The sequence below is a fragment of the Emydura macquarii genome, unplaced genomic scaffold (genome assembly GCF_026122565.2).
Source record: "Emydura macquarii macquarii isolate MOO-44397 ecotype Brisbane River unplaced genomic scaffold, CSIRO-AGI_Emac_v2 contig_554, whole genome shotgun sequence".
Taxonomy (NCBI): Eukaryota; Metazoa; Chordata; order Testudines; family Chelidae; genus Emydura; species Emydura macquarii.
In genome coordinates, this window is record NW_027130691.1 from 9,761,973 (window position 1) to 9,782,174 (window position 20,202).

Sequence of the window (20,202 nt, forward strand, 5' to 3'; positions counted from 1 at the left end):
AACATTATTCATAGCAGTGGTGTAAAGGACTCCACACAAAAAATCTGATCTGGTTAATGTGTAAACAATACTAGCTAGAAATCTATTTTCTCATTTAGTAATGTTAGCTGTCAGTTGTTCAGCTTAAAACAATCCTACCTTGACACTGCCATTTAAGGATAGTTACTTTAATTATTATAGCTATTACTTAAACAGCTTTCTTTATAAAAAAAAGCCCAGAGCCTCATATGTTTAACTTTACATACTGTAAGAATTCCAGTTCATAAAGTTAAGCACATACCTAAATCTTTGCAGTACTGTGCTTAAAGGTACAGAAGATTTTATATGCTCAAGTTAATATACAGCTTGCTTTAACCACATTCGTGTGTGCATACTGGTTTATTTACTCAGGCCTTTTTATATGTTGAGCTGGAGCAAGCATTGGTTTGTTTAAAAAATTAAAACGCTTAAGTTATTCCCAAATGGGAAAGCTGCTAATATAAATTAATTTCATGGCTTAAGATCATTGACTATGCCGTTTGTGATACTGGGTCTGTTTATATAACTGCTTTGTCTCTTCATGCAATATTTTCATCATCTGAATTTAAGCTCTTAAATGGACTAGTGACAAAGATACCAGAGTCTAATTTGTCTAAACCTTTGGGAGAGATTCTCAGTTGGTGTCAATTGACATAGCTCCATCAACTTCAGTGGAGCTATGCTGATTTCAAGCAGCTGAACATCTAACCCTTTGTTTCCAAGTCAATAAAAACAGTTATATAATGAAGGTGGTAAGGACTTCACTTATGTTTGGCCTCCTTCATATTTCATCCTTATTCTGCATGACAACTGTGAGCAGTGAGTTGAGACTAAAGTAGTAGAAGCAAAAGTCTCTGGTCAGACTGCCATTTTTTTAATCCCCAAAGAGAGATCAAAAAGTGGGTGTGAGGAAGGAAAATAAATGAGTTATTCTACCCCCCTTATTTGTTGTGTAAGGGGGAACAAAAATTGAAACCTTTTGACGGGTTGATTTAGGAAGACTTAAATGACGTGTTTTGTGAATATGTAGATCTTTTTGAGAGAGAGAGACATTGTTTTTCTGGGGATTTACACAATTGCTATTTAAAACATCCAATTTCAGACATGAAGCTGAAACAATCACAAGAGCATAAAAACCACAAAAGTAATGTAAAGGCTAATAATTGTTTGTTGAAGTTTAGCATCTTACATATACCCAGAGCGATTACCTATTCAAGGGCACTATACGTTAATGCTTATGAGGTAAAGCCTGGAGAAATGTTAGTTGCCCTAGAGATTGATTAGAATAGGGGGTGTCTCTGCGTGCATGCTACAGTGAGGTTAGATGTTAATCAATTTAGTACTGAGCATTGTTTTGGGGTTTTTTCTATTTTTTCTTGTCCTTCCTATCTGGTACTACTGAAACCAGAGAGGGTGTGCGTAGCAAAAAATAAAATAAAAATTCCCCTTCTCTTCATATTAGATAGCTGAATTGGGATCTCTGGCCTCCCTGCAGTTGCAAAAGAAGGCAAGTATTACCCATTCATCTTCCACCCCGGAGGCCTCACATTCCAACATTTACAATATGAGCAGGTGATGAGCGCTGCATTCCAAAAGGATTTACACAGCTGAACCTGTTGACTAGCAGAGTGAAACTTCATTGGGTTCAGTTCTACTTCTAGAGGGAAAACTACTGCCTTCAGGCCGTAGAGGCAGAGTAATTGCCCCTCATGATTGCAGTTTTGATATTTCCACTCCATCATGGATGTGATCCAAAACTAGTCCTGTATCTGTTGGTGTGTAATCATTTCAAGCCAGCACAAGTTATCTGTGTTAATTCCCCCCAACCCTCCATGCTGTTTGGAAAGAGATGTCCAAGGCAGAGAGAAATTAAAGAAAAATTGATAAGGTATACAAAAGTAGTTGTATGCTGCTGGTCATCCTTTATACATCCATTCTTGTGAATGTAACATTGTACAGATAAAGGTGCCTCATTCTTTTTTTTTTTTTTGGTAAGGGACAGAAATAAAATTCACCATTAAAGGCAATTTCAACCCTAGAAAGATTATATGAGGAGAGAATTGGTTTAATTGTTAATGCAGCTCAAAGTTGTAATTTAAATAACTGCAGCTTCCATAGATTTCCCTGGGAATTGTGATTGGTCACTGCCTCTGAGGCTCAGACACTACAGACCTGATCCAGACACCTGTTGAAATAGAAATTATTCCATTGATTTATATGGGTTTAGGATTAGGCCTGCTATACTCAGCAACAACTAACACAGCTTTGGAAATCAGCCTGTTTTGCTGACAGAGTTTGGGAAAAAGAATCAATGAACTAGCATGAAATGTATTCAAAAGTGTCATTATTATTATTACAGAGTTGTATTACAATAGCATCTAATTATAGACCAGGATCCCACTGTTATATACAGTACAAACACAGAAAAAGGAGTCCTGGACAGCAGTCACTAGATCACCATAAGTTATTGTACAATACTACCTCATTCAAAATGAGACTACAAAGAAAAGTGGGTTTTGCGGGGTTTTGGGTGAAGAAGAAGAGTTGTGTTGCAAGCTATAGCATATAAGAACCAAATACTATTTTAACTCACAAGAAACATAGGAACCCAAAATAGTTTGAGCCACAAAACATACTTGCAGTGTATGAAGAACCATGCTCTCTGGCTTTGGTTGGTGTTGCATTTTTCAGATTGCTATCAGGACGAACCAGAAGCATCAGTCAAGTAGGCAAGAAGGTATGAAATGGATTATGACACGTTACTTGGGTTCCTGTCACCATGGTAGACAAAAATTGCTTTCCTATGTAAGTCCTACATTAAAGCGTGAATAGGGCACACAAAGTCAGAAAGGTATTGCACTTTTTAACTTTATATTACCAGCAGTATTCCTACACAAGATCTACAGTATGCCACAGTATTAAAGACTTCTCACAACACTTATGTGAGTGTGGTGAGTGCATAGTCTCCCTGTTCCAGAGATGGAAAAGGTGAGAGAGAGAGAGCTTGATTTTGAGATGTGTTGAGCACCTGAAGCTCACATTGGAATCAAAAGGAGAAGAATTGGTTCTATTCGAGGGTGATGCAACTTAGTTAGAGCCAAACAGTAAATCAGTGGCTGAACCCAAAGCTGGAATACAGGAGTCCCTGACTCCCAGCACAATGTTCAATAACCAGCATCCAAATTTTATTACCAAAAATACTAGATGATATAAAATGAAAGTATCTAAAGCCCACAGACAGAGAACAAAATCCAATAAAGTGAATCCAGAGTTCACAATGTTTTTCTAAATACTAGGCTATTTTGTTATCAAACTGGATCACTACAAATGATCTGTTTCAACCTGAGTAGTGGACAATTCACTATGCCTCTGATTTGACTTCTCAAATAAAACAGCCAGCTATCAGATTCTGAGACACATACTCCAGGTTAGAAGCACTTTACTCCACAAGTTGTGGTACTGAATTCAGTTCGGCTGTTCATGGAGTAATGTGCTACTCAGCATGGGTAAGGATGGAAAAATCTGGCCTGAAGTGAAGAATGGCAGTAATGAAGATGTGCCTGTGGAAGTTTACCCACAATCTATGAGGGAACAGTAGAGAAAATGCTACCTGAAAATTCAGTTTTTCTTCCAAGGTTCAACATCATCTCGGCTGTCTTCACTTTACAGACAGCTGGGAACATAGTTATTTTTATTCCAAAAGTGTTTGTTTTGAATGAGTCCTTTGTTTATCAACTGGCAAAACAATTTAGATACACAATTTCTATCAGAATAGAAAACAAAATATATCAGGAGTGTTTATATTCCTTGGCCTAATCCAGGGACATATGTGACTTCACAAACAGCTGAGCCTCAAAAACAAACAAAATAAAACCTTGTAAAATAGTCTCCAAAGCATTCTTCCCCCACATCCTCCTTGAAGTGTTCAAGTGTACAGGAAATTATATTCTTCATTCTTTAAGCTAAATATAAGCCTTCCATGGAGGAAGAAAATTGCTCTCTGTAAATTCCAATACTTTAGATAGATACTGTTTAACACCCTGATCCCACAAATATTTATGCATATGCTTAACCTGAAGCATGAGAGTGAGTGGTCATATTTAACTCAAGCGCATGTGTATAAATGTTTACAGCATTAGGGATTTTAAAATTGTAAAGCATTTTCAAAAGTATTCATTAACTTACTAAATCATATATTATCTTTAACATGCCCCTGAATACCCACTTGTAGAGTGAGCTCAGTTTTTTATCATGCTGCTAGACAAATCCAGTGCCAACTCCAGGTTCTGCTTCATTAAGGGAGTCCTTCATAAATATCCATATTTTAGAACACACATGGAAGACCATTGAGACTACCATTGTTCCACTTTGATTTGCTTCTTGCAAGGTTAGCTGTGCTGGCAGGTTTTGCCATTGATTCTGCGGTCCCAATATGCAACAGCTAGGGCTGGAGTAGGGAAACTATTGTCATCAGATTGGTTCAGGGCCAAGCTCTGCAGAGAGCTCTCCCTTTGTCACCTTTCTCATTCTATTTGAACAGAGTGTTGCTTTTTATGACACATATACTGCTCTGCACTCATGGGAAAGACAAGTAAAGTAAATACTACTTCTACACTACAAAAACTACAGTATCAGGGAACCAGTCACAGTGTTCTGACATGATTAAAACATGATTCAGTCTTGCCTGGGAGTTGGGGTTGCCACCTCTGTGGTACAAAAAAACCCAGGACATCCAGGATGGTCCTGAGCCCATAAAATTGGCCAGCTGGTAGTGTGTACTGAGCACCCCTACAGATTTCCAGGGACAGCTACCTCAAAAAAGGGATGAACCTGGGGAGGTTGCAACCCTATCGGGTAGATTAGACCAAGCTTTTTTAATTACACTAAACACCAGTGATAACACCATAAACTCCCACTTATACAAGGAAGATAGAAAAGTGTTTAATCATGTCAGGGCTTTAGTATGTTGCATCTGTGTCCCTCAGCATGGTAGTTCGTTATGTTGAGGGGATCAAAATATAGAGGAATGTTGATTGAGCAACACCTGTGCAAAGGTTCATGAGTGAACCAAATTACTTTGGGGTATTTGTTTGCACCATGATTTCTGGTATTAAAAACAGCAATGTGATTTGTTTGGAGCTGTGGTAACCGAAGACAAAAGGAAACATGTTCACCTCTCGTAGTTAGACAAGACAGTTTCAGCTCAAAATTTCTAGCCGAGTTTCTGTGTTCTGAAGTCCTTGGAGTGTGGTGTCAGGGAGTTGTTTTCAAATTAACTGTAATATGCTAACATATTGCTTGTACATGCTAGTGATGTATGGTAATTGGAATACTGAAGGGGAAAACATTTTTTTAGACAAGTTAATGAGCACATGAGAACTTGTGGAATGTATGCGTGAGCGTCCCAACTACTAGCCTGAGAGAATGCATTTCTACAGCTGTGCGGTTTGAGGTTCATTATTATTTAAATGGGGCCAAATTGTGAGCCCCATAAATTGGTAAACAGATACTTGCATAAATGGCCCACCTGAAGTACATGGGACTGCTCATGTGAATAATTGCTCAACAATGTGAATAAAGGCTTTGCAATCTGTCTGTATTTTATTATTTATTAGTGCTTACTTTAATTTATGAGTTATGTTTCAAATGGTGAAATCCAAAGTAAAATTAATTCCTATTCAATATAATGGAGAAATACAGTACCATATGTTGTGCCAGTCAGGCTCCGTCTGTTATAGTGCTAATAGTTTTTCCAGGCCTCAAGACATTTTATAGCATTTTTAGCAGCAATTTCTGCACTGATGACTAACTTCTCCAGGACAGATAATTACATTCGTTGGGAGGTTGTGAAGTGACAGAGAAAGGAAAAAAGAATAATATTCAAGAAGCTATTGAATTTGTGGATTTTAACGCCAGAATAATTAATATGCAGCTAAGAAATGAAACAACTGGAGCAATATCTAATGACCACAAAAACTGTAGTTCCAGAGGGGTAGCTGTGTTAATCTGTTTTTAGCAAAATAGTGGGTCCTGTGGCACCTTACTAACAAATTTATTTGGGCATAAGCTTTCGTGGGCAGAAACCCACTTCGTCAGATGCATGAAGTGGAAACTTCAGTTTGGTAGGTATATATACACATGCAAAGATGGGTGAGTTACATCACTGTAATCAGTGGAAGTTTTTCTATTACCTGTAATGGTCTTTGTATCAGGGCTTTAATGTGAAGAATCATGGAATTGCAGGGCTGGAAGGGACAACACGAGGTCATCTAGTCAAGTCCCCTGCACTTATGGCAGGACCGAGCATTATCTAGATAAACCATGTTGTTAGATTATGTTGTGCAAAATGTACATCAGCATCATCATAAAAGCTTACAATAAAAATAATATTGTCTTGATTTTTTAAAATCTCAATTGCTTTAATATTTGGTATGTTCATGAAAATGTGGTAAATAATGTCTTAGTTCTCTAGAATTGATCCATTTATTTAAGCCCATTTTACAGATGAGTAAACTGAGGCAAAGAGTAATGAAGTCCAAGATCAAACAGCATGTTAGGAGGAGGCTGGGGAATACAATTTTCAGTCCTCTGCTTGAACCTAAAAACCTTTTGCACTAAACAAAGTTTTAAATTGCACTTTTGTTTGGGGGGAGATAGGCTGGCAGTTATTTTACTGGGGTTAATTAACTGGATGCTTTTGTATTTTCTTTCACAAGACCCCCTTGCTTCAGTCCAGTGAGAGCCTGATCCAACACACACAGTAATAAAATGGAGTCTTGCCAGGTATTTGAAGGGCATTGGATCAAGTTCAGAGAGCCAAATCCTGCAAGGTGCTGAATGTTTTCAACTTCCATTGATTTGAAAGGAAGCCGAGGACTCTCAGTACCTGGGCCCCAGGAGGGTATGCAGATTTTATTGCTGGCAGTGCACACCCTGTTGAATAAAGGTCAGAAAGACAGAGATACCAGAAAGGGACTTTCATGGGAGAGTATTTTCCAAACCAGACTGCATAAGGAGGGTGAGTCTAGGGAACAAAAGTTATTAAGCAAAAATACGTTTTTATTAAGCTATTTAACATAATGACAAGTCTGCAGCCTATTAGTATTCATCATCTTCCTTTTGTTCTATTTGTTTTTTTTGATGAAGGGATCATCTGGAAGCTGCGGGTCACATATGCAGTCTTAAAGATCCTTTTGGCTATGAGAATTCATCTGAAATAGCAAATCTAATCTCTGCAGAGAAGTTTGAAGCAGCGCTGGCCATTCATCTTTATAAAGGAGGCAGACTTCTGCAAGGTAATCCTCTTTCAATTTAGCAGTAAAATAACCCTTAAAAGAAAGAGACTGAAAGAAAGAAGGATGAATACAAATAGTTACAAATGGAAAATGTGCATAAACCCATTCATAATGTAGTTATTCTATTTATCCATTTCAACAAATGTTAATAAACATTGAAAATGTTTCTCTGTGGGAGATTTGATCTAGAGCGGAGAGAACTAAGTAACTGTACTTTTAAAGGACACAATGTGTTTTATAATTAAGTACTTTTACTTCAGTAAGATAAGAGCATTTCAGTAACATTAAGATGCTTTCAACAAATGTGCTTTTTCAGAGGATGATAATAGCTTGGCTAAGTATAGCAAAGGTCAAATAGAAGAAAGGAGAGAGGCTAATATGATTTTCTGTTGAAAAATGAATCACGTTTCCTAGACATGAAATAACTTTGAGTTGTCAGTCATGCCAGCTAAACTGCCGGAGACAGCATGTTATCTGACAAATAATAAAATTTTCTATTATAACTGGCCATGTAGAACAAAATTTTAGTCTGCCATTAATGTCACACTAGCAACAGTGGCTTCCAGAATTACATACAGTGTCACCAGCTGAAATTGCAAATATAGTCCCATTCTTGAGCTCGTGTTCAGATCATCCTAGTCTGTACATTTGTACAAATGTAGATAATTGATTACTTTCAATAGTCCAGGAAATAACACTAGTTTTCAGGCCCCCAAGTCTGCACCTTTATGGTGTTAGTAAAGTCTCAAAGCTTAATTTATTACTACCAGTATGCATTTGTACAATGGAGCCCAATTCAGATTGGAAATCTGGAATACAAATAAGAAATAATAATTATAATCTCTGTTCAACTGTGTATTATGATTTTTATTCTGTGACAAAACACAAAATTGTTACAGCAAAGGCCGATGAAAGTTGTTAAGACTGATCTAATGTGGTATTGTAGGTAGAGGGATGAACATAAGTACTCAGAGTTTGGCGTAACTCTGCTCCAATACTGACTTTGATGGGAGGCAAATTCAGCTAGCACTAAGTACTTTTGGAAACTCCTTTGTAAAATCCCAAGTGGCCTGAAACCTTGTTACTTGACTGACTTTGAGGAAATCTTTACGAATCTAAATAAATCACAGTCCTACTGGTCCTAAGAAAAGCTTCAATCGCAAACAGAATTATACTGAAAAAATAAAATGGAAATCTAAAAAATAAGATGAAATACAGTAATATGATTACCAGAATGATTGAACTGACAAATCTACAAGAGATTTCTGTTTTTTTCCTTCAAACAGTCAGTATGTGTAGGAGATAGAGTAATTGGTTTCAGAAATTTAGTAAATGGCATGTTAACAGTAACATCTATTTCCTGTATATTTCATAATAATAAAAACTTGTAATAATTGAAAAACACTTACAAACAGTGTCATATGTAAATATTTTGAGCCTAATCCTGTAACAATTACTTATGTAAGAAAGGGTTGCAGATCAGACTCTATAATAAAATATTAAAGAGTAATAACTTGTAATTCTATCGTGCCTTTCTATTTGAGGTCTCTAAAAGCACTTTAAATAAGTATTACTTTAATCATCAGAGAAAGGCAGTTACCTCTGAAATAGAAATGCAATGATGATATGATAGTACACAGCAACACTATTATTAAAATAATAATATTTTGAGAGGTGAAGAATACCATCTTCATTTGAAAGTGCAGGGGAAATTTTAGGTAGGAAGACTAGCATTACTTAAATTAAAGTTTAGCCAGGATACTATGGGGAACAGCCCAATTCTTGGGAAAAAATTAGATTGATTTTTTTTAATGATGTTGAGTATTTAGGGCCTTAGTTATCTCCTCTAAAAGATGGTGTCTTCAGCAGCACTTTGTCCCCAATGCCATGTTGTACATTGGTCTAATGTTCAGAGGAAAGAGTGCCATCTGCTGAATCATTGACACCATTACCATTCAAAGGTAAAAACAAGGAAAAAAATAAATGCCCTTTTATTGCGGTGGGGGTGGGAAACCACATCATCTTTCCTTTGCAGGTCATCTTTAAAGCATCTTTAAATGTGCAATGTTCTGGGTTATCAATTAGGAAGCACAGTGGTGCTTTAGAGACAAAATGGAAGTATGGAAACTCAGGCTGTTCCAACCAACTATTTATTGCAACAGCCTTTTGACTGAGTAAAAGCAAGGCCTAAAAAAACCTTACAGGTAGATAATAGACTAGCATGCATGTAATAGAGTATACATATTTCATAATCCCATTAAAATTTAAGCTTACCCAGGTTTCCTTATTAAAGGATTATGCTGATGAGTGTAGAAACATAACTTGGAGATACACTGTCATGGGAATAACATCTCATTTTCACCAGTGATATTCACAAGTATTTTCTTCAAGTCCTCAATTTATTAGATTACATGTAGTTTGCCTGCCTGTCTGATGGATATTTTCATTTTGCAGGTAGTAGAATTCCTTTTGGAATCATCTTTGGTGGGACGGATATAAATGAAGACATCAAACATGAAGAGAAACACCGGGTGATGGGGGCAGTGCTAGAAGAAGCCAGGTAATAATGAATGTTGGGTTTATAGCAGAAGATTATTGTTCATCATTATAAAAATAAATAAATATTGCGGTTAATGTTCACTAAAGGCCTGAACCTGTTATAACTAGAGTTACTGGGAATTTGGCGTAGACTTCAATGAGAATAGAGCAAACCGTTAGTAAAACCAATGTATGAGCATTCTGTTCTTACACTTCAGTCACTGCCATGGTATTTGACCACATAAGTGACTTGCCCAAATCATACAAGGAACTGGTGGAGGAGCCCTCGTCTCCATGCAAAAATGCGATCTATATATCTCATTCTTTTGTAGTTGAGCTCATCACTGTAGAATGTGAATGCAAATCAATCTCACATGCCCCAGCTTATTCCAATGTATATTTTCAGTGGTTTACCAGGACTGAAACACAGCTGTGAATGTCTGATAATATCCACAGAATTGTCATTCAGATCTAATATGACAGTAGAGTATTCAAATCCCAGACTGGTCTGATTATTATTTGTTATTGTAGTAGTGCTTAGAGGCCTAAACCAGGTTGAACCCCATTGTGCTAGGCACTGTACAAACATATAGTAAATGATGATAATCATTGCCCCAAAATGATACTTTTAAAGCTCTATGTCCATTTTCCATTAACCTCGCTTCTACACTACAAATAATGTCCATTTTGGAGACCCAGTTCCATCAGCATTTGCAATCCAAGTTCAGAGCTGCCCAACTGTTTAATTTCAGTAAAATCACAACTAACAATAAGTATTTGCCTTAGGATTAGTGCATTACAGACTCAAACTTGATTTCCTTTGCCTCACAAATGCTTTATTGAAAGGGTTGACTATGGATGTTTGTAACAAATAGTGACAGCTTGACAAGTTTCAGAGGCCTTGGAAAAGCGTTGGACTCACCCCATCCCCCATGAAAGTTTGGAGGAATACTGCGCTAAAAACAGACTCCACTGAGTTAGCTGCATTTGTCAGTCAGTCATGTTCAAAACTATGAACAAAATACTCAAATAAAACACAGTCAAGCTCCAACTCTTGTCCCTTGACAGCATGCGCAGGCAGCCATCGCACAATTTTTTCAGTGTTATTTTAGAGGAAAATTATACTCTTTAATGTTGCTTGTGCCAAAAAAAAAAAAAGGTTTTTTTTGTGCTTGCATCTGGCACATTGACCGTACACTTGACAGTAGTGTGGGACACTCAAGTTCAGAGTGGTTTTGTTCTTTTTTTTTGTTATGTGCTTCTTTTTATAGCTGCATAAACAAAGCAACGTAGACCATGCAAGAAAAATCATTTAGCAAATTCCTACATATTCGCAGAAGGATTTAGTATCGAGTGTTAACCTGGTGCTTTACAATGAAAGGAAAACTCCAGTGACTAGTTGTAAAACTATCCAAAACACCTCAAGAACTAATTCCTGAATCAGAATATACATTTAACAATGAACAGACTTTTTAATGGCACTTCTAAGTCTTTCAACAGCTCCATTTGCTGAAAAGGAGGGGCTGTTTTAGGGCTTGATCCAAAGTCGTTGAAGTCATTGAGAATCTTTCCATTGACTTCAATGAGCTTTGGAGGCAGGCTCTTAGTGGGAACGTCTATCTCATGCATTGGAAGTCAGAGCATTTCAAAACTATGGTGCATTTTATTGGTATTTTAAAATTAATTGAATAGCTGATTTAACTTCTATTAACAGTTTATTTGGAGGCTAATTCAGTGACCCTTACTTGTGTGGAATAGTGCTTTACTCTGTGAGTCATCACCCTGATTTACAAGTAAAACATGATTTCAGTGGGACTATTCATAGAACATAGTACTAGTCAACATACGTAAGGGTGGCAGAATAGGCCTCACTGCCTTTGATCCTACAGTGAGCTCTGCGTGAATGCAGGGTGGGCCCACCTGGAGCTCACTGAAGGACTGGGACTATAAACCCTGAAGCTGCAAGGTACTTAGGCACATGCTGAAATTTAAGTACCTGAATAATCCCACTGAAGCCTAGGGGACTACTTACATGCTTAAAGTTAGACACATCCTTAAATACCTGGATAAACTGAGGCTTTACACTCCAGTTCAGGAAAGCATCTCTAGTCACATCAGCTCTTCTTCATGGGCACAAGTCCCAAAGAACCAATCTCTAAAGCATCATTTGTCACTAACACACTGATTCAGGACAGCATTTAAGCATGTGCTTAAGTCCTAGTGGAACTTATAATTAAGAAGATACTTAACTGCCATCCTGAACTGAGGCCATAGAAATTTACTCTTGCTTGTAATTAGATGGTTAGAATATCATTTATATTACATCATAGTTTTCCTTTCAGAAACACCTAGTGTAAATAACTCTGGAAGAGGAGGAGAAAGGAGATATAGTAGTATGGCAATTAAAATAAGAATATTAAATTCGAACATTAGACTGAAGCAAATTGAACATCTTTATATTATAAAAACTGGGCTCCCGTTTTTTTTTCTTTAAAGTCTCTCCATTGTGGCCTGTGTTTCTGTACTTAAAGTATATGTAAACTTGCATATGCCAAAAAAGTTTTATGGGAAGTCAATGAAGTTTTGTGATAATTAGCTTAGGAACTTTAAAGGTATTTTATTAGGCTGGATTTGTTCAGATGCCTCAATATGTATTACCATGTGCTTTGTAAAGTTCATAATGTTTCTCTGGTATAGGGAAAGTAATTCAGTTTTCTAGAAGCTACTGTGAACAGATCTCCCTGGCAGTATTATCACAGTGTTATTAATTGCATAGTTATTAAAATAAAAATGGATTTTTTTTATTATTGATTTCAGGGTTCTAAGCAGAAAGTTCCATGAATCGTAGATTACTTGTCCAGCACAATATACCACCACATTCAATAAAACAAAGTATTGAACTGTGTCTAGCTTTATAATGACTGTTTCATTTTTAATCAAATTCCTCTAAATGGTGGTTGTACTCCTTCAGGGTATATTTTCAATTTGATAATACTTTGTGGACTTGGGAGTAAGACTTTTTGTGCTTGTTAATGTGATGTATTGAAAGTATAATTGTAAAAACTTGAAAGGGAGCATATGCAACTTGAGAAAACAAGCATTTGCAAAGGCTGTAAGAACCTTTAAACTGTCAATTGTATATGTGGAATGCATTGTAATGGTGTAGAGCAGAAACCACTGAGCAAATGCACGGAAACAGGTTTGTGACTGTGAAAATAAGCATAATAATTCAGCACTGTGACTTCCAATGAGTGGTTGTGACTTCACACCGATAAAGTACAACATTAACGGCTCCTAGTGAAAGAGCATTTTTGTGGCTCTGACTTTCCAGAGTGCCTCACCCACTGGTACTCAGATACCCGAGGGATGCAGCATAAGAACCTACAGAAAGTAAGATAGAATTGTTATAGTACTCTCCTGGAAGACAAACCCAGATTCACACATTTAATGGGGTAACCCATCTCCCGAACCCCCATACTTTTATTCCCAATATTGGGAACGGGGGAAAAAAAAGAACTGAAGCCTTACACCCTGATCTCAGAAAGCCCCTCCATTCAGGGCAGCACTGTGCACTTGTTCAAGCTCCAATGGGCACGAAGGACCCCGTTACAGACAGCACTCAAACTCATGCGTAAATCCCACTGGGATTGAAAGTTAAATTAAATCACGTGTCTAAGAGCCGTTCTGAGTAGGGATAGTTTCCTGAATCGAGGTGTAAAAAGACAACTGTATGGCACATACAGCTTTTGGGTATAAACATTTTGCTGAAGTTGACTTTAATTGGAGCTCGGTGCATATACTCAGTACATTTGAAAATCAGGCCTCGTGAGTCTGAAGTTGGGCACCCAAAATTAGAGACCACTTTTGTAAATTCTGGCCTTAAGCTCTCTGTGCCTCGGTTTCCCCATCTGTGAAACTGGGGTTATACTACTTACCTTCCTCATAGGAGTATTGGGGAGGCATAATTAGTTGAAATTTGTACAACTCTTTGAAGATGAAAACCATCAGGTAAGTCCAAGTATTCTTATTACAATATTATCTTATACGGTTCCCATATACTATAGTATCTGAGCGGCTCACAATCATTAATAGATTTATCCTCACAGCACCCCTGTGTTGTTTATTTTTTTGAACAGCTTGGAAACTGAGACATAGAGGGACTAGTTTTATATGCTTGTCTATACAGTGCAGCAGTGAACACTACGGGAGTGTGAATTCTGAAGCACAGCAACATATCATATATTAACTAGCCCATGTAGATCCTGTTGATGTATATTATAAGTTTCTTAATGCGCGTTAACAAAGTATCTTAACACGCACTAGGGAGCTTTTGTCACGCAGCAGCAGGGTCTACATGAGCCAGTTAGTGTGCGACATAGTGTGCTTTAGAATTCACACCCCTTTTATGCACATCCTTGCACCATGTAGAGAAGCCCTCACTCACATGCCCAAGGCCAAACAAGAAGTCTGTGACAGAGCAGCGAATTGAACCTGGTGTTCCTGAGTCCCAGGATCGCACTCTAACCAATGGGCCACCTTTGTACTTTATTGAATGTATTTATTCCTCCTATTTACTAATTTTATTTATTCTTCTTTTATCAAGAAAATATTCAATAATGTGAATTTTCTGATGCACAGATGTTCCTCTCTCATCAACACCGATCTAAATAATAATGGATACAGGAGCTTAAAAACAAAAAAGAGACAGGGGGATAAGGAAGGTGAGGTGTTAAACTCAATAGTAAAGAGGTGCAAATTACTGAGCTGGGCTGATCTACCAGCAGTAGTATGTAACTGAGGCTATGTCTACACTACAGCCTATGTCGGCATGATTTATGTCGCTTAGGGGTGTGAATACCAATATAAGCACTCATGTGTATGGTGCTATGTCTCCCACCAGCTTAGCTTCTGCCATTTGCGGAGCCGACGGCAGAGCTTTCTCCCATCGCCATAGAGTGTCTTCACTAGCTGCATTGGTACAGCTGTGCCGCTGCAGCGCTGTACGTGTAGACATGCCTTAACTGCATAGGACTTTCAGATTCCTTCTCTGGTAAGAAAGAAGTTTACCATAATTTGGGAGTAGAAGTGAGAAGAGCAGACTGGAGGCAACTGTGTAAATCTGGATAAATGGCCGTGGGCATCCCCACTGTCTGGTCTTTCACTGAATGCAATAAATCCTCACTTCAGCTCTACTTGGCAAAACAAACACAATTTCTGCTTCCTGCATTTCCATCTTACTTTAATCATTTTTATCAGCTTCCAGTCGTCGTTCTTATATACTTTTGCTCTGAAGTGCTCCTTTATTATTATGTTTAAGAACTTTAAGCGGATGATCCTACCCATTTTTGTCCATTTAACTAGGTTTGCAGTGGCTTTCACAGAGAAAATGAAGGAACTGGCAGCAGCAGAGTGGGTATGTTTATATGATTATTATAGCATTATCAACTAGGCATTGCCATAAAATTTAATTCTAAATAATGCTGGAGAATTGTAATAATCTTCATACTGTGTATTTCTCATTTTTTTCTGGAGGAGAAGGCATTTTATATTTATGCACTTTGCTGGGTCAGATAGATCTGGCATTTAAAAGCCTTTAGTATTTGAGAAGAGTGTACAGTTGTTTTTAAAGTGCTGCTCTGTAGCATTTAAAAGTAGCCTTTGCTTTACATCATTTACTAAGCCCCTTGATGTTGCCACAGTTTTACTGAACAGCTCTACTTACAATGAGCAATTTTAAAAATTAATTTGTAAATACTTGCTTTTTCAGCACAGAAAATAAAGCAAACTCCTTAAGGTGAATTGCAAAGCTAAAATGAATGATGAACTAAGCGCAGCAATATGAGATGCCCTATTGACCAGGCTGTGAGGGTTATGCAGCACCTACATTTATAACAACTTTTAAAAAATTGTATTAGTTTCTGAAAAGCAAATGAAAAAAACTTTTCTATGATAAATGCTACAGCTGGCCAAATACTGGATCAAATTATTTGTCATATAACATTTTAGATAAAAAATACATTATGTGACAAATTATTTGAAGGATATTATCTGATCATCAGTAGAACTGGCTGAATAATACAAAATACAATTAATTGAATAATATATTATTTGTTGAATCTATTATTTAACTAATAGTTGGCCAGTTCTTCTGACAACTCTCAGTCTTGTTAGGGGCAGCATTATTTTTGTTTTCATGAAATACGTATTTCCACACTGAATTCAATTTTACAGTAAGCTTTATATTTCATCTTTACTGTAATGACTGTTAAAATGGAATGTTTTCTAATAAAACTGTGTAACACTCAAAAATAAATTTTGAACTGTTATGGATGTCAGCAAAGGATTTTTTTGGGGACAAAACTTTTGTGCTGTTTCTCTATATACTTCTACAGTGTGTTTCTGGAAGAACGTGTATTGTATTCATAATATAATACACACCTAATACATACAGCATTGATCTTGCAATGAGCTCCCTACAGGCAAACTTCTTTGTTCACATGTAGCCCTGTTGACTCTAGTCAATTTCCGCATGGACATAGAAGTCCACCTGTGTGGAACTCCTTAAAGGACTGTGACCTAAATGTAGTAACATTCATCTAAACCCTAATCCTTCATTGCTCAAGTCAATGATAGGCCATTGACTTCCTTGGGTAGTGGATCGGGGCCTTAATTGCTTGGGTTAATTTTTTTTTAACAGATTTCAATTAGGATTCCCAAGAGGTTGGGCTAAGTAATTTACTTCCAGAGACTGATGTTCAAATCTTGTTTAAGTAACATATGAAATGAGTTCAGTAGCCTCATCCAATTTTTTAGTGAGATGGACATGTCCACTTGATTACTTGAGCTGTGCATATGGTCCAGAATTTGGTCCAAAATTAATTAATTAAAGCCACCACTGTCCGTAAAACAAAAAAGAATTAAAGTGAGAGAGTGAGGCAATGATCTTAAATGTCTTGTTTCAAATTCATTTTTGGTGTAACCACTTTTCTAAAATTATACTATTAAAATATATTGGATAGACCAAAGGAATGGGGAAGGTAAATGACAAGAACAAAATGTAAACTTACATTAAACTTTTACAGAGAGGCACTCACAAATTTCAGAGAGAGGCTAAAACTAAAGTAGTTTAAGAAACAGGTCTTGCAAATAAATCAGACAGTGAGGTTGGACAAAATCAGTTGTGCAAGAAATGTGATTCTCTTTTCTGATTTCTGTCAGAGCATGCTTTCGAAAGTCATGGTTTTAGTGTAATTACTTTTTGGTTCTCTCTCTTTACAATATTGTCAGATTTGGCTTTGTTTAAACAATCCTTATTAGTGAACAAATTTGGCCCAGGAAATAATTTAACTAATCCCACTAATGATCATCAAATAGAAAAGCAGTAGAGCAGTCACCTAAATACCAGTAATCCAGAATTGGAGGCATTCAAGTTTGGTCATATTTTTCCCTCTTGTCATCTGTGTATATTGTTTCATAATTGTACTGCACGTGCTGGAAGGTACTAAAAGGAAATAACATTTTTATTTGTTTTGAATGGAAATAGTTAAGAGCATGAAAAAGTATCCAATGTAATAAAAAAAAAATACTTTGCACTTCTATAACACCTTCCTTTTGAAAACCTCGAAGTGCTTTACAAACTTCAGGGCAGATCCTCATCTGGTGTAAATCAATATACCTCCATTGACTTGAATGAGTTAGGTCAGATTACATCAGTTGAAGGTCTGGCCCATAATATACCAGTTTAAGGGCTTGTCTTTGTTTCCCCAATTACAGCCAACATTATACTTGCACCACTGCAACTCCTTACTTACAGATAACACTGTTATTTGTAATGGTGGAGCTACCCCTGCTTGAAACGGGGTAAGCTGCAGCAGCTTAGAGTTCTTTACCCTGTCTATAATAGGTGTTTGCACTGGGACAGCTACCCTCGTGGCTGACCACCAAATGGCTGTATTTGGGACAAATGCCAAGTGTAGACAAGGCTTAAACCTGGATATTGCACAGATGCTTAAGAATGGAGAAGGCACAAGGAACTGGGCACAGCTGCAATTTTTGTCCTCACTTGAGCACAACAATTGCTCCTGGCTAGTGCCATTAGCAGCTCTAACAAACCCAAAAAGGGCTGTGGAGGCCATGGCCCAGCTCATTCTCCACACCACTTGGCAGAGCTTGCCAAGTTCAAAGGGGAGTACATACGGCATAGCCAAAGAGGTTGGTGTAGCAGCTGTGCTCTCAAGTTGCTCCAGGTGGTACAACGTTTCTGCTTGGTGAATGATTTTGGTCCACATATAGGTGCTTGAGACCACTGCTTTACATTATTGCAAGCTTGTTTGAAAGTCACTCATACAGTGTCCCAGAACTTGGTCCTGTATATTCATAATTGAATCTGCAGTTTCTTTGGAAACTGATCTACAGATAGCAAGAGGAATCCCATGGCTGCCACCTGGACTGTTCACACGGCAAATGAAAATCTGCACCGTTTGCATGTGTTAGCCTGACTGAATGAACTGCAATATGGCTGACTCCGGGCATTTCTTAAGAGGGTATTTGTCTCTAACAATTCATTCCGTCTCCATCTCCTCTCTTGTTTCTAATCCAATAATCACCAACAGCAGTAGGAATTAACTGCATGTACCATCTCTTCAATTTTAATTTCCATAATCATGCAATCATTTTCCTTAGGCATTTGCTTCACCACCCCTTCTTCCACCAACAGAAAACTGTTTGGAGGTACAGCCCACATGTCCAAACAGTTTAATGTTGCATACTAATGCTGTCTACAGTTTCTTCATCATTCATTGATTTTCATCTGCTTTCATCGAGTTGATTAAAAGGACACCCGAAGAGATGTGTGGTCTAGTAATTTTGTATTATTTGTGTCCGTAGTGACCACAATCGGCTAAGCACTATACTAGAACATAAAGACATGGTCCCTTCCCCAAAAAGCTGACACTTGAAAAAGACAAAACAAATGGCTAGACAAAGGATAGGGGAAAGGAGTAAACTTGGACTCTGGAACTCCTTATCCTGGTTCTGACATTGACTCCCTCGGTAGTGTTAGGCAAGTCATTTTTATTTGGGCACAGATAATATTGGCTAATAGAAATTAACATAATATTAGCAGTTAGACATCCAATTACTTCTGTACATCTACCTATCTTAGGTACTTATGGCTCTCATCACTGTAGTAATGAATCGCCTTACAATCTTTTAATGTATTTATCCTCTCCATATTGCTGGGAGACAGGGCAGTGCTATAATCCCCATTTTACAGATGGGGAACGGAGGCACAGAGAAGCTAAGTGACTTGCCCAAGAGCACACAGGAAGTCTGTGGCAGAGAATGGTCTCCCAAGTCCTAGGCTAGTGACCTGACTCTTAAGTACTGTTATTTCAAGTACAACAGCTGATCCTCTAAGAAAAAGCACAGGACATGGAAATTTCAACTACGAACATTGAGAAACACAAATGCATCTTTCTGTGCTATTCTCCTCAGAATATTGTGATTCCTTACCCATTATCTCATACTAATGTGAGCTGCATCACTCCTCCAATGAGTGCTTTATTATTTAGTCAGTAAATTAAGAATTTAAATTCCTAGCAAGTACTAGAAATTATGCGGTAATGAGAGGGTCATAGCCTTCAACAAACTCCATTCATTGTATTGGATAAATCAGGGGTGGGGAACCTTTTTGTTGCCAAGGGCCTGATGGTGAACCTTTTTGTTGCCAAGGGCCTGATGGTGGCCCTGGCGGCGGCGGGGAGGGGGGGGGGGGGATTCGGCGGCGGCACAGTTACGTGTGGGGCGATGCCCGCCGCCGAAATGCCGCCGCCGTTTCCGCGGTTTTGCAGTGTTCCCCACCCCTGGGATAAATCATCTTTAGTTATGAAGTACACAATACTGCTTTTTAATAATGCATAATCTAAGTGTGTGAAATATTGTAAAGGGCCCTGTGGTTATGATCAGTTTGTTATTCCAACAGTGTAATCTCAGTGAAAAAGAAAGCTTTCCAATGGCAGTTTTATCACCACTCAACTATTCCCCTCCCCAATGGTGGTTTGTTGTTTTTTTTTTTTTAAGGAGAATACAACAACAACATAATTTTTCTGTGGCCAGTTTCACTCCTACCCACCCCGTTTTCCCCTCTATGTTCACTCTTTATAGGCAAAATTCTCTCAGGAATAAAATATATACATCTACTAGAAAAACTTTGTCAAGGGACCCTGACATAACAAAGCACTTAACCAGCTCCTTAATTTTAAATGTGAGAGTCCCATTGATGTCAATGGATTTAATCATGTGCTTAAATGCTTTGCTGAATCTGGATCAAGGATAGGAACTGCAGAGTTGA

General features: G+C 37.7%; 1 protein-coding gene and 1 long non-coding RNA gene across 2 annotated transcripts in view; one reads left to right on the forward strand and one right to left on the reverse strand.

Annotated features, from left to right (window-relative positions):
• GLT1D1 (glycosyltransferase 1 domain containing 1) overlaps positions 1-20,202 on the forward strand; it is a 78,522-nt gene that overhangs the window by 2,345 nt on the left and 55,975 nt on the right. Inside the window, exons 2-4 of the mRNA XM_067539746.1 lie at positions 7,165-7,313; positions 9,768-9,873; positions 15,213-15,264. Coding sequence (XP_067395847.1) covers positions 7,165-7,313; positions 9,768-9,873; positions 15,213-15,264 — 307 coding nt within the window. The remainder of the gene's footprint in view (positions 1-7,164; positions 7,314-9,767; positions 9,874-15,212; positions 15,265-20,202) is intronic.
• LOC137147525 (uncharacterized) overlaps positions 7,228-20,202 on the reverse strand; it is an 89,698-nt gene continuing 76,723 nt past the window's right edge. The window contains exons 2-3 of the long non-coding RNA XR_010918233.1: positions 9,588-9,859; positions 7,228-7,361 (exon numbers count right to left, since the gene is read on the reverse strand). This is a non-coding gene — a long non-coding RNA (uncharacterized lncRNA). The remainder of the gene's footprint in view (positions 7,362-9,587; positions 9,860-20,202) is intronic.